We start from the raw sequence: 24,797 nt of genomic DNA, 5'->3' as shown, positions 1-24,797 counted from the left end.
CCTGTGTCAAGGTGAAGTACTACCCATCACCCAGCCCATCCCTGCTGGGGTTAACGTGCATCAATAATATTTAAATGATCAAAGTTTTCTCAGCAAAAACAGTAATAGGTTTCTTTTCTGACTTGTCATGCTTGTTTTCCTTAAGGAGGCAATGACCTGCCGTAGTTCAGGCTTGCAGCTTGGCACGCAGGAGCGTTCTGAGAGGCGTTATCTCCCTAACAGAACAGCAGCTTCATGTTTCCCTGCACAACAACCTTTCTTAGCCTAAAATGCTTTGCATCCCATTTCCTTGATCTGGCTAAGTGCTTGCATGCTGAAGATCCCACCCTCCCTCCAGCTGTCCTTCTGGCAGGAAAGAGACAGCATCTTCTCTCCGGAGAGTACAGTCACTGCTCCTTTGGTTATCTAATCAGGGAGGGCAAAATCCACCCAGGGCCCTCTAAAACCATCTGAGCTGCAGAAAATGCATCCGAGGGCTTGTGCAGAGGGTGCGAGGCAGGGAGCCGGGGGAAGCCTCCCCTCCCAGAGCAGATGCTCTCTGCCATCTCCACAGTAGCTTTCACAAAGGAAAAAAGGCTGTAGAGTACTCCAGGGACTGAAGCATCCAGCTCTTCCCTCTCCTGCTCGCAGCGGTGTGTATGTGTGTGCCTAACAGCAGGAGACCTGCGAGTCTGGTCCCTTGTGCAAGGGACGGCATGGAAATAAATAGCCCCCACCCACCCTGTGGACTGCGTGTACCATCGCTGGCTGTTGCTCCGTTTCTCAGGCTTTGTGTGGGTTTCCCAGCATTTCTGCTAACTACAAAATATTACTTCTCCCTTCCTTTTAGAACTCAGTGATTTGGTCTTTGCACCAAGCACAAGGAACTGGGAAGCACAGACCTGCCCATTCTGATCAAGCTTTCTTCACATTCAGCTTGCTAAGAACAAAAGGGCAGTGCAAGGGTGGTGAGATGAGACAAATCCCCTACCTGCTAACTGCAGGGTTCAAGCAGCTTTCCCTCCCATCATCCCAAACAAAGCACCTTTAGTCATTTCTTCCCTTTTCCCTGCAAACTTCATCCCTGAGGTCACGGCAGGCTGGAAAAAGCCCCTGCCAGAACAAGGGGTCCACGCTTGTCAAATACAACCCTTTGCAAAGGGGTCTCTCACCTGCTCCTGGGCTCGGAGCACAATTACGAGCTGTGTGTTTCCACCTAGTAAAATGCTTACTCACTTGCAGTCGGCACTTTGACATCCTTGGCCGCACATTGCTAGATAAGGACTATAAAAAGAACGCATTGCTATTATAGGTGATACAGCAACATGCATCCCCAAATGAAAGATCCTTTATAAGCCTGGTTATTATTCTGGCAGTAATCTTGGATCTCTCTCCACGGACTCAACTCAGCTCAAGTGTTAGCAAGCGCATCGCCACCGCGAACGGGGACTGCGAGGTGTCACGTTTACCTTCTGTTCTTTCAGTACATCCTCTATCATCCCAAGTCGGGAAAACACTTCCCTCTTCTTCTGCGCATGTCAAAAGCACCATTTGCCATTTAGATTTCGGGAGCTGAATACAGCCATCGTATAAACAGGTGCGAGCCCGCATATGTCAATAGAATTACACCTGCTTATAATGGGTTTACATTTGGCCCTGGAGCCCCGGGGATCCCTCTGGGAGTAGAGGCTGTATTAAATATTAAGGGCCTTATTCTCCACCCCTGCCTACGCTGTAGTAATTAAATCTCGGTGCAGACCCATTGATTTTCAACCACGCTCTCCTTGTGTGAGAAGGGAGCGCTCAGCACAAGCGAGGGGGCAGAGGTGTCCCCTCAAGGTAAAGCACATCCATCTCACTCCTCACAGCAGTTTCACCCAGATGGGAATGACACCCAGCAGTAAGCATTTGCAGAATGCACTGGGCAAAACAATGCAAATGGTCTAAAATTAAACATACGCTGCAACTCTTCCCCATCCCTTCCCACCCATGACAGCAGCACTGCCGGCTGCTTTGGATCACTTCCTTTGGGCTGTGAGTGCCACAGACCATCTCTCTCTAAAGACCCTGGGAGGCAAAGCTGTGGGTTCACCCCAAGAACAGGAGCAGGTTTCCCATCCTTGGAGCTTGTTCCTGGATCTCCTGAATCACTGCATAACCTTGGACAAGCCCTGCAGCTGCTGCCAGCCTCTCCGGGGTGTTACTCTTGATTAGTTAATTCTGGTGATTTGCCTGGAGCTAGCGCCTTTTACCTGTGTCTATTCAAGTCTTATTCCCAGCTTCTGATCTTTTGAGCTTGCAAGGCTGAGAAAAAACGACTTGGCTTTTGCTTTAAATGCCATGTAGTTTAGAAGTGTGACGACTCACACTGTGCTGTTATTCTTTCCAATTGAAACCTAATGATGCGTGCGTATCACTTAACTCTGATGTCAATAATCAGCACACCACTTGGTCTTTGCCGTGGCTATTAGAGGGAATGAAAATGAAATACCAACTCCTTTTTATCCCGTTACTTTGCCATAATAACTAATAAAGGAGTAATAAGTGAGACGTGGGGAATTTCCGGGGGGATCATTACTACGGAGAAGACCTAAAGGCACGAAGTGAAATCCAGGAATATTAGCCAGCCTTGAATTCCCAGCCACTGCTTCCCACTCAAGTAATACTACTGCCATAAAATAAGCGTTTACAGGGAAAGTTACCATGTAGAAAGTAACAGTCCATGCCCTGATCAGAGGAATGGAGATGGAGCCAGGATCAAAGACAGCCTTGCAGTAAAGACCACCCTGATCATCAGCGGAGCATTGAGGCTGGGCCACAGTCAAGATCTACACCAGCATTTCATAAATCTCACTTATGCTCCAATATATGGGGAACGTTTCCCAGAACAACTCTGAATTACCTCTGCCCTGTCACAGGATGGATTGTGCGTTTTCCAAGGCCTTGTCTATGGGAGAAGCCACACTGAGACCTCAGAGCAATGAGGAAAAGGAAATCATCTACCAAAATACTGAGCTGATGAGGTTGCAAAGCACACGCAGGTCGGGCAATGCACTTTCTGCCTGGAAGTCATTGAATTCTTGGTTAGGAAGGAACAGCCATTTTTTGGTGGTTGTGTACATAGGTGGCTATGGGGATTCTCTGGTTTCCCTCCCCATAAATGGACTGTCATTTATCCGTGTGCGTGAACACCGAAGAGTTGACTTAAGCAACACCTATAGCTTCTGCATCCCTGCTCTGGAAAGTGTTATCACACCTTACATCCCCTGCATTACCAAAGTAAAACCTGGTTTGGTTAAATCCCAAAGCACATTCCCACAGCATTTCCCAGCCATCTGATTTCCCCATCTCCGAATTCCTGCTTTGTTTATCCTATTAATTCCAACCACCCCCTCTTCCCCCAACACACAGGCACGCAGCCTCATTTACAGCATCTTCGCCAGCAGAAGCCTCCCCAAAATATTCAGGGCACACCAAGCAGGAACTTACACGTGTGGGGAAACCCTCGTGACTGGAGCTTTTCCCCCCCCTCGCGCAAACATGATCTCATGATTTTTATTTTTATGGTTTTTTTAAGCTTTTATAGGAAGAATTTTTAAACAAGACCCTTTCAGGAGCGGCATTCCCAGCCCTGCCATTCCCCAACACGAGGTAACCGGGACAGCACGGATGCTCCTGCCCCACCGGTACCCCCGGAGCCGGCGGTGCTGAAGGCTCCCACTCGCAGCCTCCTCTTCCTCGGGTGGTTTTTCCCCCTCCCCCTTTCCTCTTCCCCCCCCCCCCCCCGCCCCTTCCCCGCTCGCATTTCCTCCCTGCACCTTTAAGAAGCACATTGCTCGCCGGTGGGATGGTGTGTGCTAAAGCTGCACAGAGGAAGTTACGCAGCCGGGATCAGGCACGGAGATAAAAGCTCCGATTGTGATTGAAAGTGAGAGCGAGAGGGATTTCAGCCTCGGCATTAACTTGCGAGGGGAGCCGGGGATTGCACAAAGCTCCCCCGGCCATCTGCCCTTGGGGGCCGGCGGCGCAGCGGCAGCCCGCCGGGCTGGGGGGGGTCCGTGGGGTGTAAAGGGGGGGTCCCCCCAGCCCCGAAGTTCTCAGCTCCGCCGGGAGCCCCGCGCCGCAGAGCTCCCTCCGGTAAGGACCTGCAGCGCCGAGCACCGGGAAAAGGGGAGGAAAAGAGGGAGGGAAGGGGGGAACGGGGTGGGGGCAGCCCCATCTCCCAAACCCAGCGTGACCCCCGCGCCTCCAAAGTTGCTCCGAGGCTCTCCCGCTGTGCGTGCGATCCCGCGGGATCCCCACAACGGGATGGGGTTTATTTCCCCGTCTCCGGAGGGGACCGGGAGGCGAGGGATGGAGGCGGCGGGGCCGCGGTTGGGATGGGGGGGGGGGGGGGGGGGCAGACGGGGACTCGGCCCCTCCCGGAGCTCCCGGTGAGTCCTTCGGGATGAACCAACCGGGGGATGGAGCGGTTCGCCCGGAGCCGCGATCGCGCAGTGTGGAGAGGCTGAACGGGAGCGAAGCCCCACGGGGGTTCCGCGGGGAGCACTGTGCCCCCCAGGGCTATGCCGCGTTGTTTGTAGGGCACAGTCCCCCCTGGAACGCAGGGTGGTCCCCAGCTTTGGCTCAGTGCGAGGGGAAGGGATGCTCGGAATGGGAAAAAGAGGCAAACTCGCGCTCGGGCAGCGGGGGCTTGAGCGCGGTTGGCGTTCGTTTGGATGGCGACACTTGTGAAAGCAAATGGAAAACTCCTCCGTGGAGTTTACTTTCTCATCTTCATTCCAGAGCAGCTCAGTTGTTGCTCAGCTTCGTCCCTTTACTTCAATAGGGTGTTAATCCAATAATAATAACAATAAAAGAGGAGGAACCAGCTAAGCCAAGATGCAATCTAATTTCGTGGCTTTAATACTCTGGCTCTCAGTCCCCAGTGATTGCTGAGTACTCTTCAAAGAAAACAAAGAACATTGATTCTATTTGTTCCCGTGAACTGCCGGTTCTTAATAATACTGGGTGAAGATTTCTTAAGACCCAAACCAGATCAAGCAGGGCAAAACCTGGAACTGAGGGAGCCTCTCCTTCCCCCCCACCCCCGCCGTTTGCACTGTGCTGGCTTATTTCAGAGCAACTCTTTCTGCAAAGGGACAATGCTGGGGAGTGTTGCACCACAGACTTCGCAGGGGACCCGCACGCTTGGCAGCTTGACTGACAGTAAATACATTTTCCAGCGCATTTTTATTTCCCTGGGAATCTGTGACGTTTAGACAGCATAACAAGGCACTAATAGATATTATAGATCCTTTCTTCCCGGGTTTTTCCCTAACAGCCATTCAAGTGCAAAATATAATTGTTTAGGCTATGAAAATAGATCCATAAACTTAACACTGGGGTCCTCATTAAAACCACCCTGCCTGTTTCCTATACGATACCAGTCTCGCGCTCTCCGCTGTTATTAGGCACTTGGCTGTGCCCAATTTGATGTAATAATCAGGAACTGACTCGTTATAACTGAGAAGACAGCTCTGGTGTCAGTGGGACTTACAAACACTGTCACACCGGTTTATTGTTTTTACTACATCTACTCAGAATGTAAAAATAGCAGCCAGTCTATTCTTTCTTTGGGAGTTTATTCAGGTCCAACGCCACTGTAATAGGCTCTTCTTCGAGAGCTGGCGATGAAGCATGAGAGATAGCTTTCTGTTTTCTGAACTCATTCATCTCAATCAGCAATCTTTCAATCAAAAAGGGGGGGGAAAGGGAGGAGGTAGCACAGTGACACGAAGCGCCCCCCCCCCAGCATGAATCAATGCATCTATTAACCTGGAGCTGCTGAGTTTTAGTAACTGAGCTTTATGAGAAAGCAAATGCGAGAGGTGCTGTTGAAGCAGACGTCCCTATATTGTGGAAGAAAGTTGGGGAATTGACTAGAGAGGGAATTATCCAGGGCTGAATTTCTGTTCTGGACCCGTGCCTCCCACCTTCTTGTATGAGAGCTCCCCCCTGGCTCTGACACTGAGGCAGGGTTTGACTGGTTTTATTACTGCTTTTTTTTTCCCAGTTCTTTGTCATTTTGTTTTGCAATTACTGAAGATTTTTATAGCTCTGCTGGAAAGACAACAAAATTGCAGAAATGTTGCTCTGACCTGAAATGAACACTGGGAAGGTCGTTGCTCTTTGTATTAGGTGAACCTTCACAATGTTATTAGGACTTTAAATTGTTTTTTATTAAATGGTATTGTTCAGATAAATCTTGTGTGAGGATGCTGGACAATGTATCTGTCTCCCCAGCTGTCTTACTTATTTGCTTATCTTTTTAAGACCAGCCATTTGTCTGTCTGTCCCTGCTCTGTGTCTGCATATTCCCCATCTTCTAATGACCTAAAGCTGCTTCTGGATATTATTTGAAGACCCATTAGAGCTCATGTTGTCCAGCCGCTGTTACAAAGCAGATACCTCAAATGGGGCAGTGCTCCTTCCCATCTCCCACACAGCAGAAAAACCATAAGCATCGTATTATGGATTTCTTTTTATTAAAGTTGTATATCTCCCTCTTACAAACTCCTGGCTTGTGGCTTGGGAAGCCCAGCTGAGGGCTGCATCTCCTGGGGGACCCCTGTTCTTACGAGTCTTGTTGCTTCAAGTGTCCCCTTTTGCTCCCAGCTAATTTGTCTTCCAATTTGTTGCAGGTGCAGCCAGATAATGAACTCTCCCTTTGCCCTGACCATGAGAGAGAGGAAAGACCTCATGTAGCAGTGTGGCTTGCAGCTGAAGGCTTTGGGGAACTCGATGCTCAGTTGCCAAAAGGCAGAGTCAAACAAATCCCTGCCTGTGAGTGCCTCCCCACCACTGCAAGAGGCAGAGGGAGAAGCAGCACAACCAGCACTGCTCTTATGAACCCACTGAGCACCCAGACCCCTCGGACATCATCACCCAACGTGTTCATGTTGACACGGACACCCCTGGGAGAAAGGGATTTTAACTCCAAAGGGTCTCTCTTGTCACAGTTGTACTGATGACCAGATGCTATAGCTATGTATTAATCTTCAACCCCCCCCCCCCCAATAATACTTTAAGGCAGACCACAGTTTAAGGCAGACCACAGTTTAAGGCACTTTACACAGCGACGCATTTGTGGCAGACAAGAAGGCTGAGGAAAACCTGATCCAGCACCATCTCACGGCCTCTGCAATTTAATCCTATCAAATTTCATCAGCAACTCAGAACTTGATCTTTCTATTGATTGACTGGAGTCACCTCTAGATATTTTCATGCTGATTTGGAAGCCCTTTTGTACAATAAAAGGAGGAAAAAATGAGGCTAAGGGAGACTTTTGACCACTGATCAGCAACTCCAGCCAAAACTTTCCCAATCAAGTGAATTGCAAAGTTGGCTTCTGTGCCGAGAGGAAACTTTCCACATCCCAATACATCGTGCTGAGTGGGATCGTTCCTGTTATCATCTGGATCTCCCTTCGGCTGGATCATATTTAGATGAGCGGTTTCCATGCTGATCCCGAGAGCAACTCCTAGCTCAGTCGCTGCCTTCCTTGGGGCTCTCGGCGCTGCCCTCAACCAGGGATCCCGCACTTGGTTGCAGCTGCCATGCTCTACCTGGTTGCTCTCCTCTCGCACTGTCTCCCCTTGGCCATGGGACAGTATGACATTTGCAAGTCCTGGGTGACTACAGATGATGGACCGTCATGGGAGTTTTATGCTTGTCAACCCAAGGCCATGCGGATGAAGGATTATGTGACCGTACGGGTGGATCCAGCAGGAATCACTTGCGGGGACCCACCGGAGAGGTTCTGCACCCATGTAAGTGTTCTCTTTGTTTGGTGTGTTCTAACAGGCTTGGCTTGCAGGTGGCTAAAGGCAGTGCCCTGCTGAGATGCCATTATGAGGACATTTCAGTTCAGGGTGGCAAGGGGAGCTCTCAACCTGGGGTCTGCAAAGGCGAGAAGGCATCCTGCCCATCCCAGTGTTGTGATGATGAGGCCAGCCCTACAGCAGGGATGGTGCTGGCATGCAGGAGGGCAAGGAGGAGCCGGGAAGAGCTCAGCAAGTCATGGTCTGGGGTTTGGAAAAGCTCTGTCCCCAGAGAGCACACAACTTGAGCCACCCTTCTGCTTGCAAAAGTAAGCAGATGTGGGATGCGTGCACCAGTCCCATCCCAAAAGGCTGCACTGGCACCAGGGTTTTATCAAGATGGGTACAGCACGAGTGAGATCAAGGGGCAGGGTGGTAGAGGCCAGTGTGGCCCCCATGCACCGGCACCTCGGGCAGCTGGTGACAGGCACAGATTTCACTGAAGTCCCTGCAAATGTGTTCCTCCCTCTCTTCCAGCCTCCACATGAGAAACCTGTGGACAGACACTTGCCCTTGTAGTTAAAATCTTTAGCTTATTTTCTTTTAAATATTAATCATTGCATTTCATTCCGTGCACCACAAAGCTCAGCAGGAGCATTTGATTTATAATTCACAAGGCTTTACATTGTTAAAAAGAGTTCAGGGGTCAAAGCAAAGAGCAAAACACTATGGCTATGATGTCCCCTCCCAGATGTCCTCCAGCAGCGGTGCAAGCACATGTTTAAGGCACAGGGACCGAGCCAGCCCATGCAGACAGGGCTTCCACTGATTAAGGAGTGCCTTCTAAAAGTAGTATATTATTCTTTTACTGCCTATAATGAGAAGGGGAGTTCTATCTCTCAATAAGTGGACCCAGTCCCACTTTCTATTGCCAGCATTATCCAAACTTACATACCCCATGCCTCAGTTTGCCACCTAGAAAATGCACCAATACCTAGAAAATACCCCGATTCCAGCAAGCTCAGGGCATCTATTGAAATCCCAAGAGAAAAATGCTGCTTTGATACCAAGAGATGCCAAATGTTTACAACCATCAGAACATGCTGCCAGTTCCCTCCAGCCTAAGGGGTCTCATTAAGCACCAAGGAAGACATTTCCACTAATTCCAGATAAGTAGCAGCCTTTCCTTTTAAAAGACCATTAGAAAAGAAAGACTAAGTCAAAGGTTGCAAATAAAACTGATAACTATTGATGGGTCAGTCTGTATTTCCATTTATCTGACTGGCTGCAGAAGGATTACAAGGTGAACTCCGGATTGCGTTCCGCTACATTCACTGCAGGTATTCGCAAACTCTTTGTGTCTAAGGATGCTCCAGGCTTCAGCTCCGCTGACCTCCCAGGAAGCAAGAGACACAAACTGCAATCAGCTCTCTACATCTCTTGATTCAGTCAATACTGAGCTAAAATCCTTCTATTCTGGGCACCAGCAGCGTCTCCTTGTAGCGTACGCCTGCCATGTGCTCTAACACTTGCAAACACCGTGTACAGCCGCGAATGGGAGTTACACAAATGCAAAACATGGATTTGCCTCTTCCTGTCCCTGCCTCACCCCGGGTGCGTGCCTGGCCCAGCTCTTATCTCCCAAACCAGAAACCAGCACTCACAGCAGCATCCCCAAGTATCTCCCTGATGAAGACTCAAGCTAAAAACAGGAGCAATATATTGCATGTTGATTTTTGGGATAGGCTTATGAATCCCCACTGTATCCATGGCCCTTTCTGCCCCATCTTCTACCATCACTGTCCTCTCCAGAGGATTAGAGAGTTTTAAAACTGAAGCAGATGAAGAGCAGCCCTGCTGAGGTGAGCCCTTGGTACCCAGAGTAGGAGATGGCTGCAGGAGGGATCCAGGCTCCAGTTCATCCTGAAGACTGGAGTGGGGAGTGCTGGGAGGCCCTCAAGGTCCATTTTCACAGCCTCTGTCACAAAGACATGTGGCCATTTACTGCTGAGCATCCCCTTATGGTCGGTAGAAAGTGGAGTCAGCAAGAAACTGCCCTTCCATCGCCAGCCTTGGGTGGTGGCTTGACACCTATTGACATGCGGAGGGAGGCGAGCAGAGCCCGCAGAGGATGTGAGCAGAGCTTTGCTACCCCAGTGCAAGGAAGTGCTGGACAAAAATCAATGTCACTGCCCAGCCTTCATTCCATTCTCCAAGCCTCAGCCCTTGCTGTGAGAGGAGGGCAAGCAGCTCGCACAGACCCTGCGCAGCTCCTGCTCAGGTGCCTTTTGGTGTCTTGTTATCCTTTCTCTTCAGGTTTTAATTACTTCCCTGTAACAGGTGGGTTCTCGTAGGAGCCTGGCTCTCCAGCAGAGAGGTTCTCGTGGTCACTGTATTGCTTTCTTAGGTGTCTTTCAAACCAGCGGGGTACTGCCCGCGCAGTTAAACTGACGTTACTCGGGATTAAGCACAGCCTGGCAGGACGCCTGCGCTGCTCAGACAGCTGAAATCAAAGTCAAAGACACACACAAACATCCCTCTGTGCTTGAGGCAGCCACACAAGAGGGAGGAGGATGACATCCGCATGCAGGGCATCGCTGCGGGCAGGTAGAGGAGGAGAGTCCTGCTTCAAGTCAGGACCCTGTAACATAGCGAGTGTTTCCTTGAGGCTGTACCGGTCCTGAGCAGGCACTGCACAGCCTGCAGGATCACGCACTGTGATGGTTGTTAACAAGTTGGAGCAGCGCTGACAGCGAGTTCTGCAACAGGAAGCGCCTGGAGGACTGCAGGAGTTGTTTGGAGGATTGTCCTTTCTGTTTTACAGCAGTTCTAGTCACATCTGCCTGCTCCCTTCTGGTTGGGAAGAGTTTTGCTGCTTATTAAAGTCAGGGGTTTTGCCTTTTCCACAGTTTCTGAACCTTCTCCTATTCATGTCAAAGGCTTTCTAGCGGAGTCACCTGAAAAATGACTTGTACTCTCCCCCCTGGCAGGGCAGGGGGGAGTGGTGGGAGCAGGAGGACAAACTGATGAGTAGATAAAAGCCTGAATGAATCTAAACGTGTGACTGAAGACTAATAGCGAACAAACAGATCCTTTTAACCAGGGATGCTGAGGGCAGGGCGAGACTTCTATGAGAGCGAGAGTTCTGTGGTCAAAGATCTCACCCAGGGCATGGCACAGAGCAGCTAAAAGCAGATTTCGGATGAGTTCCTGTGAGCCAACAGTCGCCATGGAATGGTGTTGCTGCTCCCCGAGAGCTCCTGCACCCAACCAGTGGCACAGGAAGCCCAGCTTCCCACTGGGATCGGGGCCCTTTTTACCCCTCCCCGAGGTGTTGAGACAGTATTTCTTGTTCAGACAACACTCTTTGATGCAGGGCCGAGCTCTTAGCCTGTATTGATGGGTCAGGGGTATTTTTATTTGGCGTCAGCATTGTTTCATCAGCTAATAGAGCTTGTTGATTTTGGCACGGGTACATAAAAGGAAAAGGCTTTATTTATTCATTACACATGCAGCCAAATTTGATGTTTAGTTTAATTCTTAGCTAAACTTTCCTGAATGACATGTGGTTATAAGGCTCGTACTAAAGAGCTATTTCTCTTCGTAGACCGAGGGCTAAGATTGGGAAAAGCAGACAAACTTTTGGGCACAGAAACCCTTTTCCCTGCGTTCTTAGCCCATCTCATACATATCTACCCTACCATATCTTCATACCCCTCACAAAGCATTGTGAGTTTGGGAGGATTAGAACTAACGTCAAAGTTCTTAAAGTAAGAAAGAAAATGGATTTGTTTCAGGGATGCTCTCCCAAAAGTAAGACCTATTTAAAGGTCTCTATTATATAGACCTTTTTACAGACCTGTATGGTATTACGGACAATTACTTTGCTTTTATGCCAAAATTCAACAGCACAAGAAATCCACTCTCTGCTGTCAGATTGCCCATGGCATCTCAGTCAGGGTTGTAGGAATGGAAAGCCGCACCTTTTCCCATTTGCAAAGTGCTAACAGCCCTCTTTTCCCCTTGAATCCCCCAGTACATTAAATTAACACCTGGAAAATTCTCCCATTTCCTTTGAGAAGAGCCTGGAAAAGGCAACTGCTGCCATTTCCATTGGGATGAAGGCTTCCCTAATCCACCTTTTGCTCCCATCCTGGCATTGCTTTCGAGTGTGAGACAAAGGGCTGGGGCCTTTTGGTTTTTGTTCCCACCCTTAATCACTTCTCAGCACCAGGGTTGCTGCAGAGAGCACTGTTTGAAGTCAAGATCAACGGCTCCTTGCCCTTGGGGCCAGACCCTTGGATTGCACGTTATTAGCTGCTCAGCAAATTACACACCACTGCTCTCCCACCGCAGAGGCTACTCCGGAGTGCGGCAAGATCTTGGTATTACGGAAGCAGAGGCTTTACAGAAAATGAAAGAACACAATTCAGCTTTGAATTAGAGAGTGCTGAGCAAACAGGATTCCCCCCCAAAGTCTGTAGCAATTTCCTTAAATGCCCAGTTCGGGATTCATCTTGTTGTAAAGTGGGATGCTGCTCCCCTAACAAGGATCATTTCCAGCTGCTGATGGAAAAAGGCATGGCGATAAAAATCAAGCTGTCAAGTAGATTTAATTGGTACAGTGAGCAGAAAGTTTACCCCCACCTTGAGCGAGATGGGGAGGAATAAACTGCTTCTAAGAAAAGCTTTGCTTTTCAAAGGGAACAGCATCCAGATGGGAAAAGCTGGAGAGACCTGACTCCAAAGACTTGCTGGGGAGTGCAGCCAGAGCCAGGAGAGCAGCTCTTACACTCACTTGCACATCAGCTCCAGGTATCAGGTTTTTCCGTAAGCAACTTTTGAAGGTGAAGGGATTCAGGGGAGTCCTTCCTATTTATTCGTTTTAAGATCTGTATTGGATTCTACAGCACAGATAGGATTTCCCATTAAACTTTAAAAGGAATTCTCCCCTCCAGAAGAGATTGCCTGAGCAGGAAGGAGCTCTGCTCCTTCCACGCTCCGGTTTCCCTAAGTGAAAGTCCAGTTTTAACCTCAGTTGAGCCTGATCCCACACTGCAAACAACCTTTCCACCTTCAGGATGTTGAGGCTTTGGCTGACCCAACCCCACAACGCTGCCCGTCGTCCCACATGAGTGACAGCACATCCCTGCTCTTCCCACTGTAACAGCACTACAAGCTGCAGAGCCACAGTCAGAGCATACCATTGATCCATCTGAAAATCACCTCTGCAAAACCACCCAGACCACTTTGCTTTCTGCTTCTGCAGCTTGGCTGCAGCACTGCATGCCGAGTGCTTGGCTGCAATGCTGCATGCAGCAACAGCTGGGTCATCCGCAGCAGTGACAGGCAGCAAACTGCAGAAGTGGGGTTGTAAATCACATATGGCACTGGACGGGTGCTTCTCCTCCCATGGTTACTCTCTGGGACAGTGCAGTGATGAGCAAGCAACCCTGATGCCCTCAGGGCCTGATTCACCACATGGTTTTGGGAAGCCAAAATGGAAATGAGCCCAAGCAGTGACAAAACCCTTGTGAAGCACTGCTTCCATCTCCACCAGAGCCACAGGCTTCTGCAGCTTCACTGTTTCCTGCTGAGCTCAGCCTCACTTGCAAGACCCTGCATCCCTTCAGTGAGGGACACAGAGTGGTGGGGAGCCAGCGATTGCTCCATGCCCACCTCGTGCTGTCCCCTCTCAACCAGGCACAGAGCTTACAGCAATGCAGCAACAACCAGGGGGTCCCAAGGTGAATGAATGCCTCCTGACCTAGATGCTGAGCTCCATCAGGCAATGCTTGGCTAGCAGAGCCCGAATTCCTGACCTGCTGGAGCTCCTATGCACATGGGCTGTTGCTGACCTGCTTAGCGGGAGCTCTCCACCAACATGGTGTGAGCACCACTGCCATCGCCCTCTCCAAGGCATCCACCTCCCCAGGCACCCAGCCTGCAGTGCCAAGTACGCCCCGGGCGTTACTCCAGCAGTTCAATGCAGTACACATGTTCTTGTGCTGGAAGACACCAAAGAGGTTTTTCCCTCCATGGACCACGCAGCACTGCTCAGTGACCATGCAGGAGACGTCTCTGGGGAGAAGCCAATGCTTGCAAAGCCCTCGCTAAGACCCACTGGCAAACAGCAGTAAAGGCTTCCAGCCTTCACCCCAGGCACATGAGCCACCCACTGCAGCCTCAGATGTGTCCCATGAGGCTCCCAAAGTCCCCCAGTGTGCCAGGGCACATTTCAGGCTGACCGCAGCACAGTCCCAGCCTCCAACAGGCACCTACTGAATTGTTCCCCTAAAACAAAGCACAAAGCATCCAAACACTAAAGCAGAGTGCTTGGTGCGGCAGACACAGGAGCCCTGGTTGGAGGCAGGGGTATTCACCACCCAACCATGCTACCCCTGCAACGGCTTTGGGGGAGATCTACACCTCCATGTGAGGACCACAGCAAAGCCCCCTCTCCCTCCCCTTTCCCACCCTCAGCCTCCACATCCCAGCAAACTATCAGGGCCTCTCTTACAGGATAAAATATTAATAGCAGCGTAGCGAACCTCTCTGCAAAGGCTGCGTGTATTGAGCTTACACGGCACACAGGCTTTTAGAGAGCAGGACACTTTTCCTACTTCCTAAGCATTTTCTTAGTCCTGAATCAATAATGCACTCCGAGCCCGCACGCAGGTCGCTGCTGCTGCTGCTGGTAGGGGCTGCGGACAGGGGTCCATCTCCGTAGCAAGATGCAAGGGCTTAATAACCTGGCAGAGAAGGGATAGGGCAGGATCCAAGCAGCTTAATTTGTAGACAAGATTTAGGGAAGTGCCCTGGGAAGAGCAAAGCTTGCAGCTCCCGGGTACTCAAAGCCTAGGTCTGGACACGAGCTAAAAAGCAGTGAATGGGATTAAACGCCTGCATCTTTGAACGCGCGCCCGAGGCTGTGAGCTGAGGGGTGTCTGGTGCATCAGCTTCTGATCCCAGGCTCCAGGTCGCCCTGTAACCCAAACACCTGCCAAGGGAGCGGGTACAGCCTTGGCAGGGGGTGATCCCAGGGCAGCAGGAGGACGGGGTTAGAGCCGCTCACCAGGGGATTAGCAGCTGACAAAGAGCTGCTCAAACACGATTCCATGGGAGGCCGGGCTGCGGGCGATGTGCGTGTGTGCCCTGCGCAGATGAGATTATCTGCTTAGGAGTGGAATTTTACGGGCAGGGTTAACCCTTCAGTCACACACAGATCAGATGCAGAGCATCCTTCAGGGCAAGGTGCTGGGCACTGGGTCCAGCATGGTGCTGCCCGGCCATTCCGGAGCTTTGGGAATGGAAGCGCTGCCCCAAAGTCACTCGGTTAATGGAACACTCGAGGCCCTTCATGGAGAGGTCACCTGTGGATTGGGCTGATTTCAGTCTGGGGGTTAAAATTCATCAGGTAACCAGATTTTGTGACCGTTTCAGGCTGAGCCCGAGTGGGCGTGAAGGGATTTGTGTCTGTGCACGAGCACTTGGGTCATCCCTGTGCGTGAGTATCTCCCCTCAAATCCTCCCTTAGCAGAGGTGATGCTTCCTGCCTGGATGTCAGCCTCCTGCAGAGGTTGTATCACCGAAGGTGCGCAGATCAGGTCAGACCCTTTTCATGGAGGTACTAAGCAGATCATGGGGAGAGCTTCCAAGACAGCACAGGGTGAAGAGCAGAGGCTTCCTTGACCCTCGTGGTTTGCCTTGATTCTCACATCAAGCCTGAGTGAAGGAGCCACCACTTTGCTCAGCTGCAGGTGCCTGAGTGAGCTCATTCCCCAGAAAGATGAAGCCCCAACGCTCCTGGTGAAGCCTTAACCCGCTCCTGAAATCCCTCCCTGCCTCAGTTTCCGCACATGGAGATATGACATTGCACTGCCCCTGTCCGGCAGTGTGATGTCTCCCCATGGGTGGTGGAGAGAAGGGCATGGTGCTGGGTTAGGATGAAGTAGGAATGTGATGCTTCTCGAATGCAGAAGCAGGCTGGAGGGGGAAGGGGAAGAACAGCCGTGAGCAGGGGTTGAATCTCTTCTCCAGCGGAGAGACGGGCCCAAGGGAGCCCGAGAGCCTTGAGCGAGTGGCACATGGCTCAGTGAATGAGAACCTGCTCCAGGCCAAAGGGAAGAGGCAAAAAGCAAAGGGAAATGTCTCGCTGAGCGCATGTGCTCGCTCTGAGCCACACCGGGGCTGCTTTCTGCTGACTCACGCTCTCCCGAATCCCGCACACAGGCAAAGTGTGTCCTAACGCCCGTGCCAAGGGGTGACCTTGCGCTCGGACAACCTCGGATCCAGGAGGAAGGGGAAGGAAGCGGAGGAGCAATCAATCCCCCAAACCACAGCCGGGGGGGAGGCGGAGGGAGTGACATTCAGCTGAGCCAGAATTAGCAGCAGATCTGTGGAGGGACCCCATTTCCACCCTATTAATAATTCATCCCAGCTCTGCCTTTACCTGCTCACAAACAGCAAACAGCTTGTTAGCAAGGATGGTTTTCTCCCCTTTTGCTGTCTCTGCCCTAATAAGAGCCCTGTGCAAATGACTGGAGAGAGGAAAGAGGCAAGAGAAGGACGCACAAGCAAGCAAACCACCTCACCAGCTCACCCTGACCTTCTCCATCCCATTGCCACAAGGCTCCCTGCCCTGGACCCTGCTGCCCCCCATCCAGAGCTGCCCTTCCACTGCAGAGGTGAAACTGCAGAATAACCACAGATGCCTTCCCAGAACCTGCCAATGGGCCATTTGAAAGCATCTTTTTGGAGGGGTACCATGAAGAGGAGAGCGGTGCCTGCAGGGTGTGTGGACAAGGGGTTTGCTGGAGCATTCCCAAGCACCTGCACAGGCAGCCTCTGGGAAAACTGCATCTTCTACCATATGAGACTGCTTCAGGACTATCTAAAATATATAGAGCTTGACCAAAGTGCTATTTAAAAAGATAAACAAATAGAAGAAAACGTTGCATCTTGCAGAAAGCTATTAAGACATGGTTGTGAATAGGTGCATTTTGCACTGCCTCACTGGGGACCCCTCTCTGCACACCAACAGGCATCCCAAAGCGGCGCAGGCAAAGCTGTTCCTGATACGTTTGGCAGGTTTGAGACACATCCATGCTGCAGGGAAAGCCTGCTTGGGCATGGGAGGATGTGGCCTGCCCATATTCCCTGGAGCATCGAGCCAGGAAGGCACAGACCTTTACCCAGGCTCACAGGGAAGGGGCAGTGTGGGGCTGTTTGGCTCAAGAGGAGCCTTGTGTTTCTCCTGTTATTCCCCTGCTCCCAGCCATCCCTGCCAGTGAATTCTGCCACTTGCCAGCTGTTGGAAATAATCACTGTAAATTAATTACCATTGCTTCACCCCCTGATCCCTCCCAGCCCACAAATAGAGTGAAAATTAATTGCCAGAGAGTACTTGCAGTTCTCTCTGGGAGTCCCATCCCGGCCACCGGCAGGGTATGGTTTATGCCCTGAAGCATGAGATTTAATTACCCACAAATGTTGGTTTTGATCATAAAATCAACTTGTCTTTTCCTAAATCCGGATAGAGCGGTTGAACCCTCAGGTCAGAAGCAGCAAGAGTGAAAATACCCCCCCTAATGATGTCAGGATGAGCCTGTGTTTTCTCCCTGGTAAATGCAGTTGTTTAGGAAAGAGCATCCTGTGTGTCCTGGAGCAGTTATTGGATGGAAAACCAAGGAAGTTTCCCAAAATATGCATTGATCAGGGTGGCCCTTGTCAAAACCTTGTGCTGGAGAAAACAGTTATAACCCTATCAGTGGGGAGGCTGAAGGTGATGGAGCCAGGGATGGCATCTTCCCTGCTTAGTGGGTTATTTCCCAGTGCTGAATCATGGTGCTGACAGGAACCCACAGCCCAGCCAGGATAAGGACAGGGACAGAGATCCCTGAAAATCCCCAGCAGAGCCAGGGAAGCTCATGCCTGTCATGAACAGCAGCTGGGCATAAGGATGCAGGAAAGCAAACACACCGAGACAATTGGTTTGGCTTTATCCTGCAGCCTGATGAGCAAAGGGATGCAGTTTGGTACTGGACAGGGAAGAAATACAGCTTTCGGTTGTCCCCTGCTCCTGTCCACAAGATAGGGACCCTCGTATCTCCCATGGCCATCAGCCCTCCCCATGACAGATGGGTTGATCAGGGAAGGCGCAGCTGCAGGACACCCATGGTGGCACTGGTCCACATCGGGTACATGAGCAGGGCAAGAGGGATCAGGTGCACACAAGGATTTTGCTGATGAAGTTGTTTTGCAGGACCTGGAGGAAATCCGATACCAGTTTACGGGCTTTGTTGCTGTGTGAGGCAATGCAGACTTTGTGAGCCTCGTGAGATAACCTTTAACAGAAAAGGCAGCATCGTAGGTGCCCGGAGAGAAGCCGAAGGGCCTTGGGATGCAGCCGAGAGCTCCTTGAGCATCGTGGCTGGATGGGACAGATGCTAAGGAGGGAACTGTCCCCTCCTATTTGGTTCAGACCAGGGCTTTCTTGGCCATAAGCATTGCCAAGGAGTGAAGGTGGTTCCTGTGCCATAGCCTGCCCCACTGAAATTGCTCCAGCAAGCACCCGACTCACAGGCCAGCAAAACGCTGCTTCCCTGGAATTACTGCTGCTGCTTCCCCTGGGATCACTTGTGCCACTCAGCAAAACTGCATGAAAACCTACAAATGAGAGGGGCAGCACCAAGCAAACCCTTCTCAGCCACAGCCCCTCCGATTCCCCCGGCCAAGGCACCATTAAACAAATCACACTGGGTTAACAAGAGCCGTGACGAGCATCCTTAGCCGAGAAGCACAGACTTTCACACCATCTATTTATTTTTCCTTGCTCAAAACCTGTTTTTTTTCTCCTATTATTATTACTACTACTACTATTATTATTATTATTCATTGTGGAGCTAGTGGTTGCAATGCTTTCCAGCTTGCCTTTGGCATGGAGATCTCCTAAAGCTGCAGTTTTATTTCCATGCAGCTTTCACCATTCACAACAGATGTCTGGTTTGTTTAAAATATTCAACAGCCTAATGATTAATCAAGTAATTTCACCTACAAAAAATATAATTTTATGCTATGAAGCTTCGAAATGGCATTATCTGCTTGGGAGAAGAAAAGGAAACCGACTTTGTGTGCTCATTAAGAGCTCTAGAAACCAGCTGGGCTTCTATTGTGGCTGTTTCCCCCCATTTCCTCCCTTCCCAGCAAGGTGAGGAGCAGCTTTGCTGCAGCATCCTGGATTCCTATCATCATGCCTTGTCAGACCAATATCTTGTTTCTTAAATCTTCCTCAAGGAGCAAGTCCCTGCTGTCACCTTCAGAAAGTCTCTTTTGCAGCATTTCTGCCCAGCACCAACCCCAAGCACCAAGAGGAGGCATTTGCTACAATGAGAATAGTGGCACACTGGAATAGGTTGCCTGGAGAGGTTGTAGATGCCCTATCCCTGCAGACATTCAAGGTCAGGCTGGACAGGGCTTTGAGCAATCTAATCTGGTTGAAGATGTCCTCCTCACCGGAGGGGCGGATGCAGTAGAGGCCTTTTAAAGGTCTCTTCCAAGCCAAACCATTCTATGATCTGCCCCATGGAGGCACAATGTTGCTGTGATGCCCTTTGTTAGGACACCTTATCCTCAACAAGGCTCTTGCAGTTTGCCCCTTTGGGCTGAGCTGATGCTAAGGAACTTGCGGTGCTTTTTTGTACGCCCTCAAGAAATGAGCAACCAGAAGAACATGCCAGAGAGCTGGAAACCTGGGGTATCTAGTTACTGTGAGGACACTCACGACTGATTTAATGGCATACGACTCAAAGCGAACTGGTTTATTTTAAGCTCACTGAGACCAAGTTTGCCTGGCTAATGCATTCTGACTTTTAGATTGAAGACTTAAATATCTTGAGACTTTGGGCACATTCTTTGGAGGACACACGGTTTGGAGGAGGAAACCAGAGTCAAAAATAACACCTGGAATTGTTTCAGCAGTACTATAACTGATCTTACTAGGACCAACGGAGCAGCCAAAGCATGGCCATCTGCTTCCGCTCCCCCCTGCCCTCCCGGCTGACTTCAAACCACCCCACCAGCAGAAAATGCATTGAGCATCCTGCAGAGGAAGGACAATTCAATAAACCTGAAACCAAAAAGGAACACTTCATTTTAGCAGAGGAAGCTGTAGTGGTGTGACTCACTCCATGGCTTTGAGGCTCCCCCACACACACACCTTTCAGCACTGCCACTTAAAGGTTATTTTTGTGCTTGCCCTGTTACAACCACGCAGCTCTCAAGCCATGTACTGCTCCAGAGCATTGGGGTGGTTAAAGACAGCTTCGGTGCCTGCTGAGCTGTGCACACTTAAGGATTGGGATGTACAGGAGCCATCAGGGGTTGTGCATCCATTCCCTGGGACGAGCATATGGGAGACAGGCCGAGTTTTGGCTCCACTTCTTCCTGCTCTTGACCTGCCAAGTTCCCTGCCAGGGACATGCCTGGCCAGGCCTGTCCCTCCAGACGGGACACTGGGATTGGGATCATGCTTGTCAGACTCTGTTGCTCCTGGGAAACCAGTCCCACCCTGTACACCCTTTACTTGTCAGAGTAATGCTTTCTTGTTGTGGTCTGTCCTTCTCTGTGTAGTTTGGGCACTGCTTAAGGGAGCCTTTAAAGAAACCCTGACAGGAGCATCATCCATAGTCCTGAAGGTGAAGCTGGCCACTGCAGCCAGCTCAAGACGCAAATACTCAGTGGAGACTCATCTTACACCAGCCCAAGTGCTTTGGTAGCCCTAATGGCTGCCACACGCAAGGAAAGGAATCCACATGGCCAGGACATCTCTGTGCACAGACTCCTGCTCATACAGAGCCACTCTGAGAGGCAGAGCAGGTTTATCAGGGAGATTCCTGCTACCATCCCAATCCCATTCCCCTCCTGAGCCCACCGAGCCACTGCTCTACTGCACCCTCCTTGAGACAAGAGGTGGAAATGGACTTCCAGGATGGTCTTTTCAAGACCGTCCTATTAAGCCATCTGTATGACCACATTGGCAGTAGGACCATACTGCCACACAATATGTTGCCTCATATACACAGGAAACATACTCAGAGCCCCCGGTGCTTCAGCTGATGGGGATTTTTCTTCCTTCTCCATCAGCCACTGCTGTAAAGCTGTGCTAAGAGGCAGCTACATCCCCCAGCAGGAAGCTGTGTCTCATTAGCAGAGGTAAACAATTCCCCTGAACGTGACAAGTCAGGATTGCACATTAAATATGCCACAATCTTAGGGGTTTTTTAATCCCTGCTCCGGAGCAGGGTGTTGTGACAGGAGAGGACCCCCCCAGCGTGGCACAGAGCCCCACTGCACCCCAGCTGGCGTCTCCCCTTGCTTGGGGCATCCCCCCCTGTTCAGGAGGCAGGTGAGGTGCCCTCAGCCTCACTCACCTGAGCAAGCTTCAGCGCTCCCCGCTGATTTCCCTTGCTCAGTTGGCTCAGTTTCACACAAGGTAATAAGAACTATCCACCCATGTGCTTCTGAAACATCAGCCAAAGCACCCGTTCAGTCACCTCCCCACACCAGAGCTCAGCAGCTCCAGCTGCAGCCCTTCCAGCACACATGGAGATGGCAAAAGCCACAAGCTGCTCAAGTTAAGGCAGTAACAGGCGGAGCAAATCCCTGCACGGCACTTGCGGCTTTACCATTGGGTAGGTGCATGTGAGAGCAAGACAGTGCTGCAAACAGTATGAGTTCTGCCCTGTTTTATCAACTGGCTTCTGTTTTCCCTGGCAGCCTCATGCACACACACAACAGCACATACTTTATTTACAGGAGTCCCCTTTTCTCCCCAAGGCTGCCACCACATCCCCTGCAAAGGAGCCTGGTGCTCACGTACGGATCAGCTGCTCGCTGTTCGGTGTTATCCCCGCTGCTGGCGGAGCAGCCTCCTGCCTTATTTACAGCGTGCTACTCACACGCTGCTCAGAAGACAGAATTATTTATGTCCTCGCAAGCTTTTCCAGGCTCCTCGATGCTGCGGCCTCCACTCACTGTGCAAGCAGTTGCTCACATTCAGTGGGTGTCTCCGAGCTGCAGAGGGGCACCGAAGGCCCCTTTTACAGACACAGAGTGGAGAAGCTCTGAGTAGTTCCCAAGGAGGCAAAGCCCAGATTCTCCAAAGCACCTCATGTTACACAGCAGTTTCCATGTTCAAAGCAAAGCCCCACTTTGCACCTGAGAGCACCCATTTGTACAAGCCAGACCCCCTCCTTTGTTTTGCCTGGGGTATACGCAGGGCACCCTAAAAGCAGATCAGGAGCACTGAGACTCCAACTGTTTCCCAGGTCAAAGCAAGCCCATGGTGCAGGATCAGTCCCCAGTGCCATGGACACAGAAGCAGCCTCTTCCCATGCTTGCAGTAGGGCTCTCCCAGCCCTGGGACTCAACCAGCCTTCACAGACCACAGCTCTGCACCTCATTTCATTGAGCCCCAGGTACCAGCTTCACCCCCATGGCCCCAGTACACTGCTCCCTGTACACAGCTTCTCTCCATAGGATGCTGACCACACACAAAGCATTCACAAACCACAGCGCAAAACCCAGCTCAGTCTTACCTTGCAGGTCCATTGTGCTCAGGAGGGTCAGACCTCACACCCCAGCAAGCTCCTCACCTCCAGCCATCAGCTCTGAGCATCTCCAGCTGCTTTATCACCTCCTCCTCCTCCTCTGCCAGGTGGCACTGCCTCCCTGCCGAGGGTCCCACTGCAGCTGAGCCTGATGGTGAACCAATCCCTCCCTGATCCTCGGGACTTTGAGCCTGAGAGGGAGGTAAAGTGACTGCAAAGAGATGCTTCACATGCAGAAAAGATTTGCCTTGTGTTGCAGAGATTATTTTGCAGATAGTACCCACATTACAGCCCCGCATCATCCCCATCTGACCCACACTCCTGGAGGCAGGGGCTGTAGGGCAAGTGATAATGGGCTTTAACACACACACATGGGTAAGCAACAAACCCATTGGCACAGCTAACCCTGATGGCTGCCTCCAAAACGTCAACGTTTGGGGTGTGACCTTGACAATACGTTCAGCACATGTGGATTTGTATGTGTGTGTCTGCAAAACGTGCGAGCTCAGCCGTGCACTGTCACTTGTGGGCAGAGTAGGATGGCGGGACCTTCCCTCCCATTGCCCAGGCCTGCCTGATCCTTGCGCTGGAGCAGGGATGAACACAGCTTTCCATACACTTGTAACGCAGCCAAGTTTAAGTGAAGGTTCTCAGAGGCTGTCTCAGGGAAGGCGCTTTCTATGAAATTTGCCCCCGTGCCAAATTGAAAGGCCTTTTTCCAAAGGGCCTTTCAAAGGGAACAGTTCAGCCGTTCTTATAGCAAAGGCAAAGCCGCATCTGTCTTAAATTCATGCTCAGAAACAGCATCATCCAGGGCCAGACCCCCGGCATGCTCCGGTTCAGCCCTGCAATGCACATTTGACACAAGCAGCTAAAACCAGGGCGCGGTAACGGTGTGAGCTCAGCTGTGCGCACGCGATGCCCATGCGATGCGCAGGCGTTGCCTTGTCTCTGTGACCATTATTGTTGTTCCAGGAGAACCCATACCTGTGCAGTGACGAGTGCGACGCCTCCAACCCGGACCTGGCCCACCCGCCAAAACTCATGTTTGACAGCGAGGATGAAGGGCTGGCCACGTACTGGCAGAGCGTGACGTGGCGCCGGTACCCGGAGCCGCTGCTGGCCAACATCACGTTGTCCTGGAACAAGAGCATCGAGCTGACGGACGACATCGTGATAACCTTCGAGTACGGCCGCCCCACCATCATGATGCTGGAGAAGTCGCTGGACAACGGGAGGACTTGGCACCCGTACCAGTATTACGCAGATGACTGCATGGAGGCCTTCAGCATGCCAGCACGGAGGGTCCGGGACCTCTCCACCACCAGTGCCAACAGGGTCCTCTGCACAGAGGAGTATTCCCGCTGGGCGGGCTCCAAAAAGGAGAAGACCGTGCGGTTCGAGGTGCGGGACCGCTTTGCCATCTTCGCTGGCCCCGACCTCAAGAACATGGACAACTTGTACACCCGGCTGGAGAGCGCCAAAGGGCTCAAGGACTTCTTTACCGTGACCGACCTGCGGATGAGATTGCTGAGACCGGCCCTGGGAGGCACCTACGTGCAGAGGGAGAACTTGTACAAGTACTTCTATGCCGTCTCCAACATTGAAGTCACCGGCAGGTAACGGCTGCTGTGTTTCTTTGGGTGTCTCTTCTCCAAAGAGGGGTGAGAAGAGGGTTACTGCTATAAAACTGAGCCGTCAGTGCTCCTGTTGACTGATACGATTATCAGTGTTTCCCCCTCTAATATCCCTTCTCCCCAAGCAGGGCAGGATCAGTAATAAAACAGATTTGTCCTTGCAGGCAGCATCTGGGGCACCTCCAAGGCTGTGTCTGAGAGAAGGGCTGTGACCTCCCAGAGCTGGGACATGACTTGGATGGATGGATGGATGGATGGATGGGGTTCGATTCCCTCTGATATCCCATCCCCAGCTCTGCAAATATGGCCAGCCTCTGCCCAAGAATCCCAGGGGTGATGCTAGTGGATTTGAGAATGTGAGTGAGGAATGGGGCTCACGCCACTGAACCCCAGCTCACTGCCAGTACAAGCGGGATGGGTCACTGCGAGTCATTCCTACACCCCTGGAGCAGCCCCAGGCACCCCCTCTTTCTGTAGCACACCCCAACATACCCAGGGCAGGGGAAGGCAGAAGAGGGTTTGTTTCTCCTGGCTTTTGTTTTTCATTCCTCTGTACGGTGCCATATGTTACGTTATGACATCAACCAAAAAAGCAAAGTAAGGTGGAAAAATGCCGAGATGGCTGATTTCCCACCCAGCCTGTGCATTCAGCGTGTGTGAGACTTACAGGCAAGAGGGGGAAAAATCTCCCCATCACCCACCCCGTGCTAACAAGAATCACCACAGCGACAGAGGAGCCGTTTGTATCGGTTCCAAACCATCCCCTTCTG

At 51.2% G+C, this 24,797-nt stretch overlaps 1 protein-coding gene across 1 annotated transcript in view; it reads left to right on the top strand.

Annotated features, from left to right (window-relative positions):
* The first annotated feature begins 3,862 nt into the window (after positions 1 to 3,862).
* The window catches only part of NTNG2 (netrin G2), a 44,915-nt gene continuing 23,980 nt past the window's right edge, over positions 3,863 to 24,797 (top strand). The window contains exons 1-3 of the mRNA XM_065695563.1: positions 3,863 to 4,116; positions 6,663 to 7,790; positions 23,366 to 24,009. Of these exons, the coding sequence (XP_065551635.1) occupies positions 7,578 to 7,790; positions 23,366 to 24,009 (857 nt within the window). The 5' untranslated portion in view covers positions 3,863 to 4,116; positions 6,663 to 7,577. The remainder of the gene's footprint in view (positions 4,117 to 6,662; positions 7,791 to 23,365; positions 24,010 to 24,797) is intronic.

Source organism: Lathamus discolor, chromosome 15, assembly GCF_037157495.1.
Source record: "Lathamus discolor isolate bLatDis1 chromosome 15, bLatDis1.hap1, whole genome shotgun sequence".
Taxonomy (NCBI): Eukaryota; Metazoa; Chordata; class Aves; order Psittaciformes; family Psittacidae; genus Lathamus; species Lathamus discolor.
Note: the sequence above shows the minus strand (reverse complement) of the source record. Positions and strands in the feature narration are given on the sequence as shown.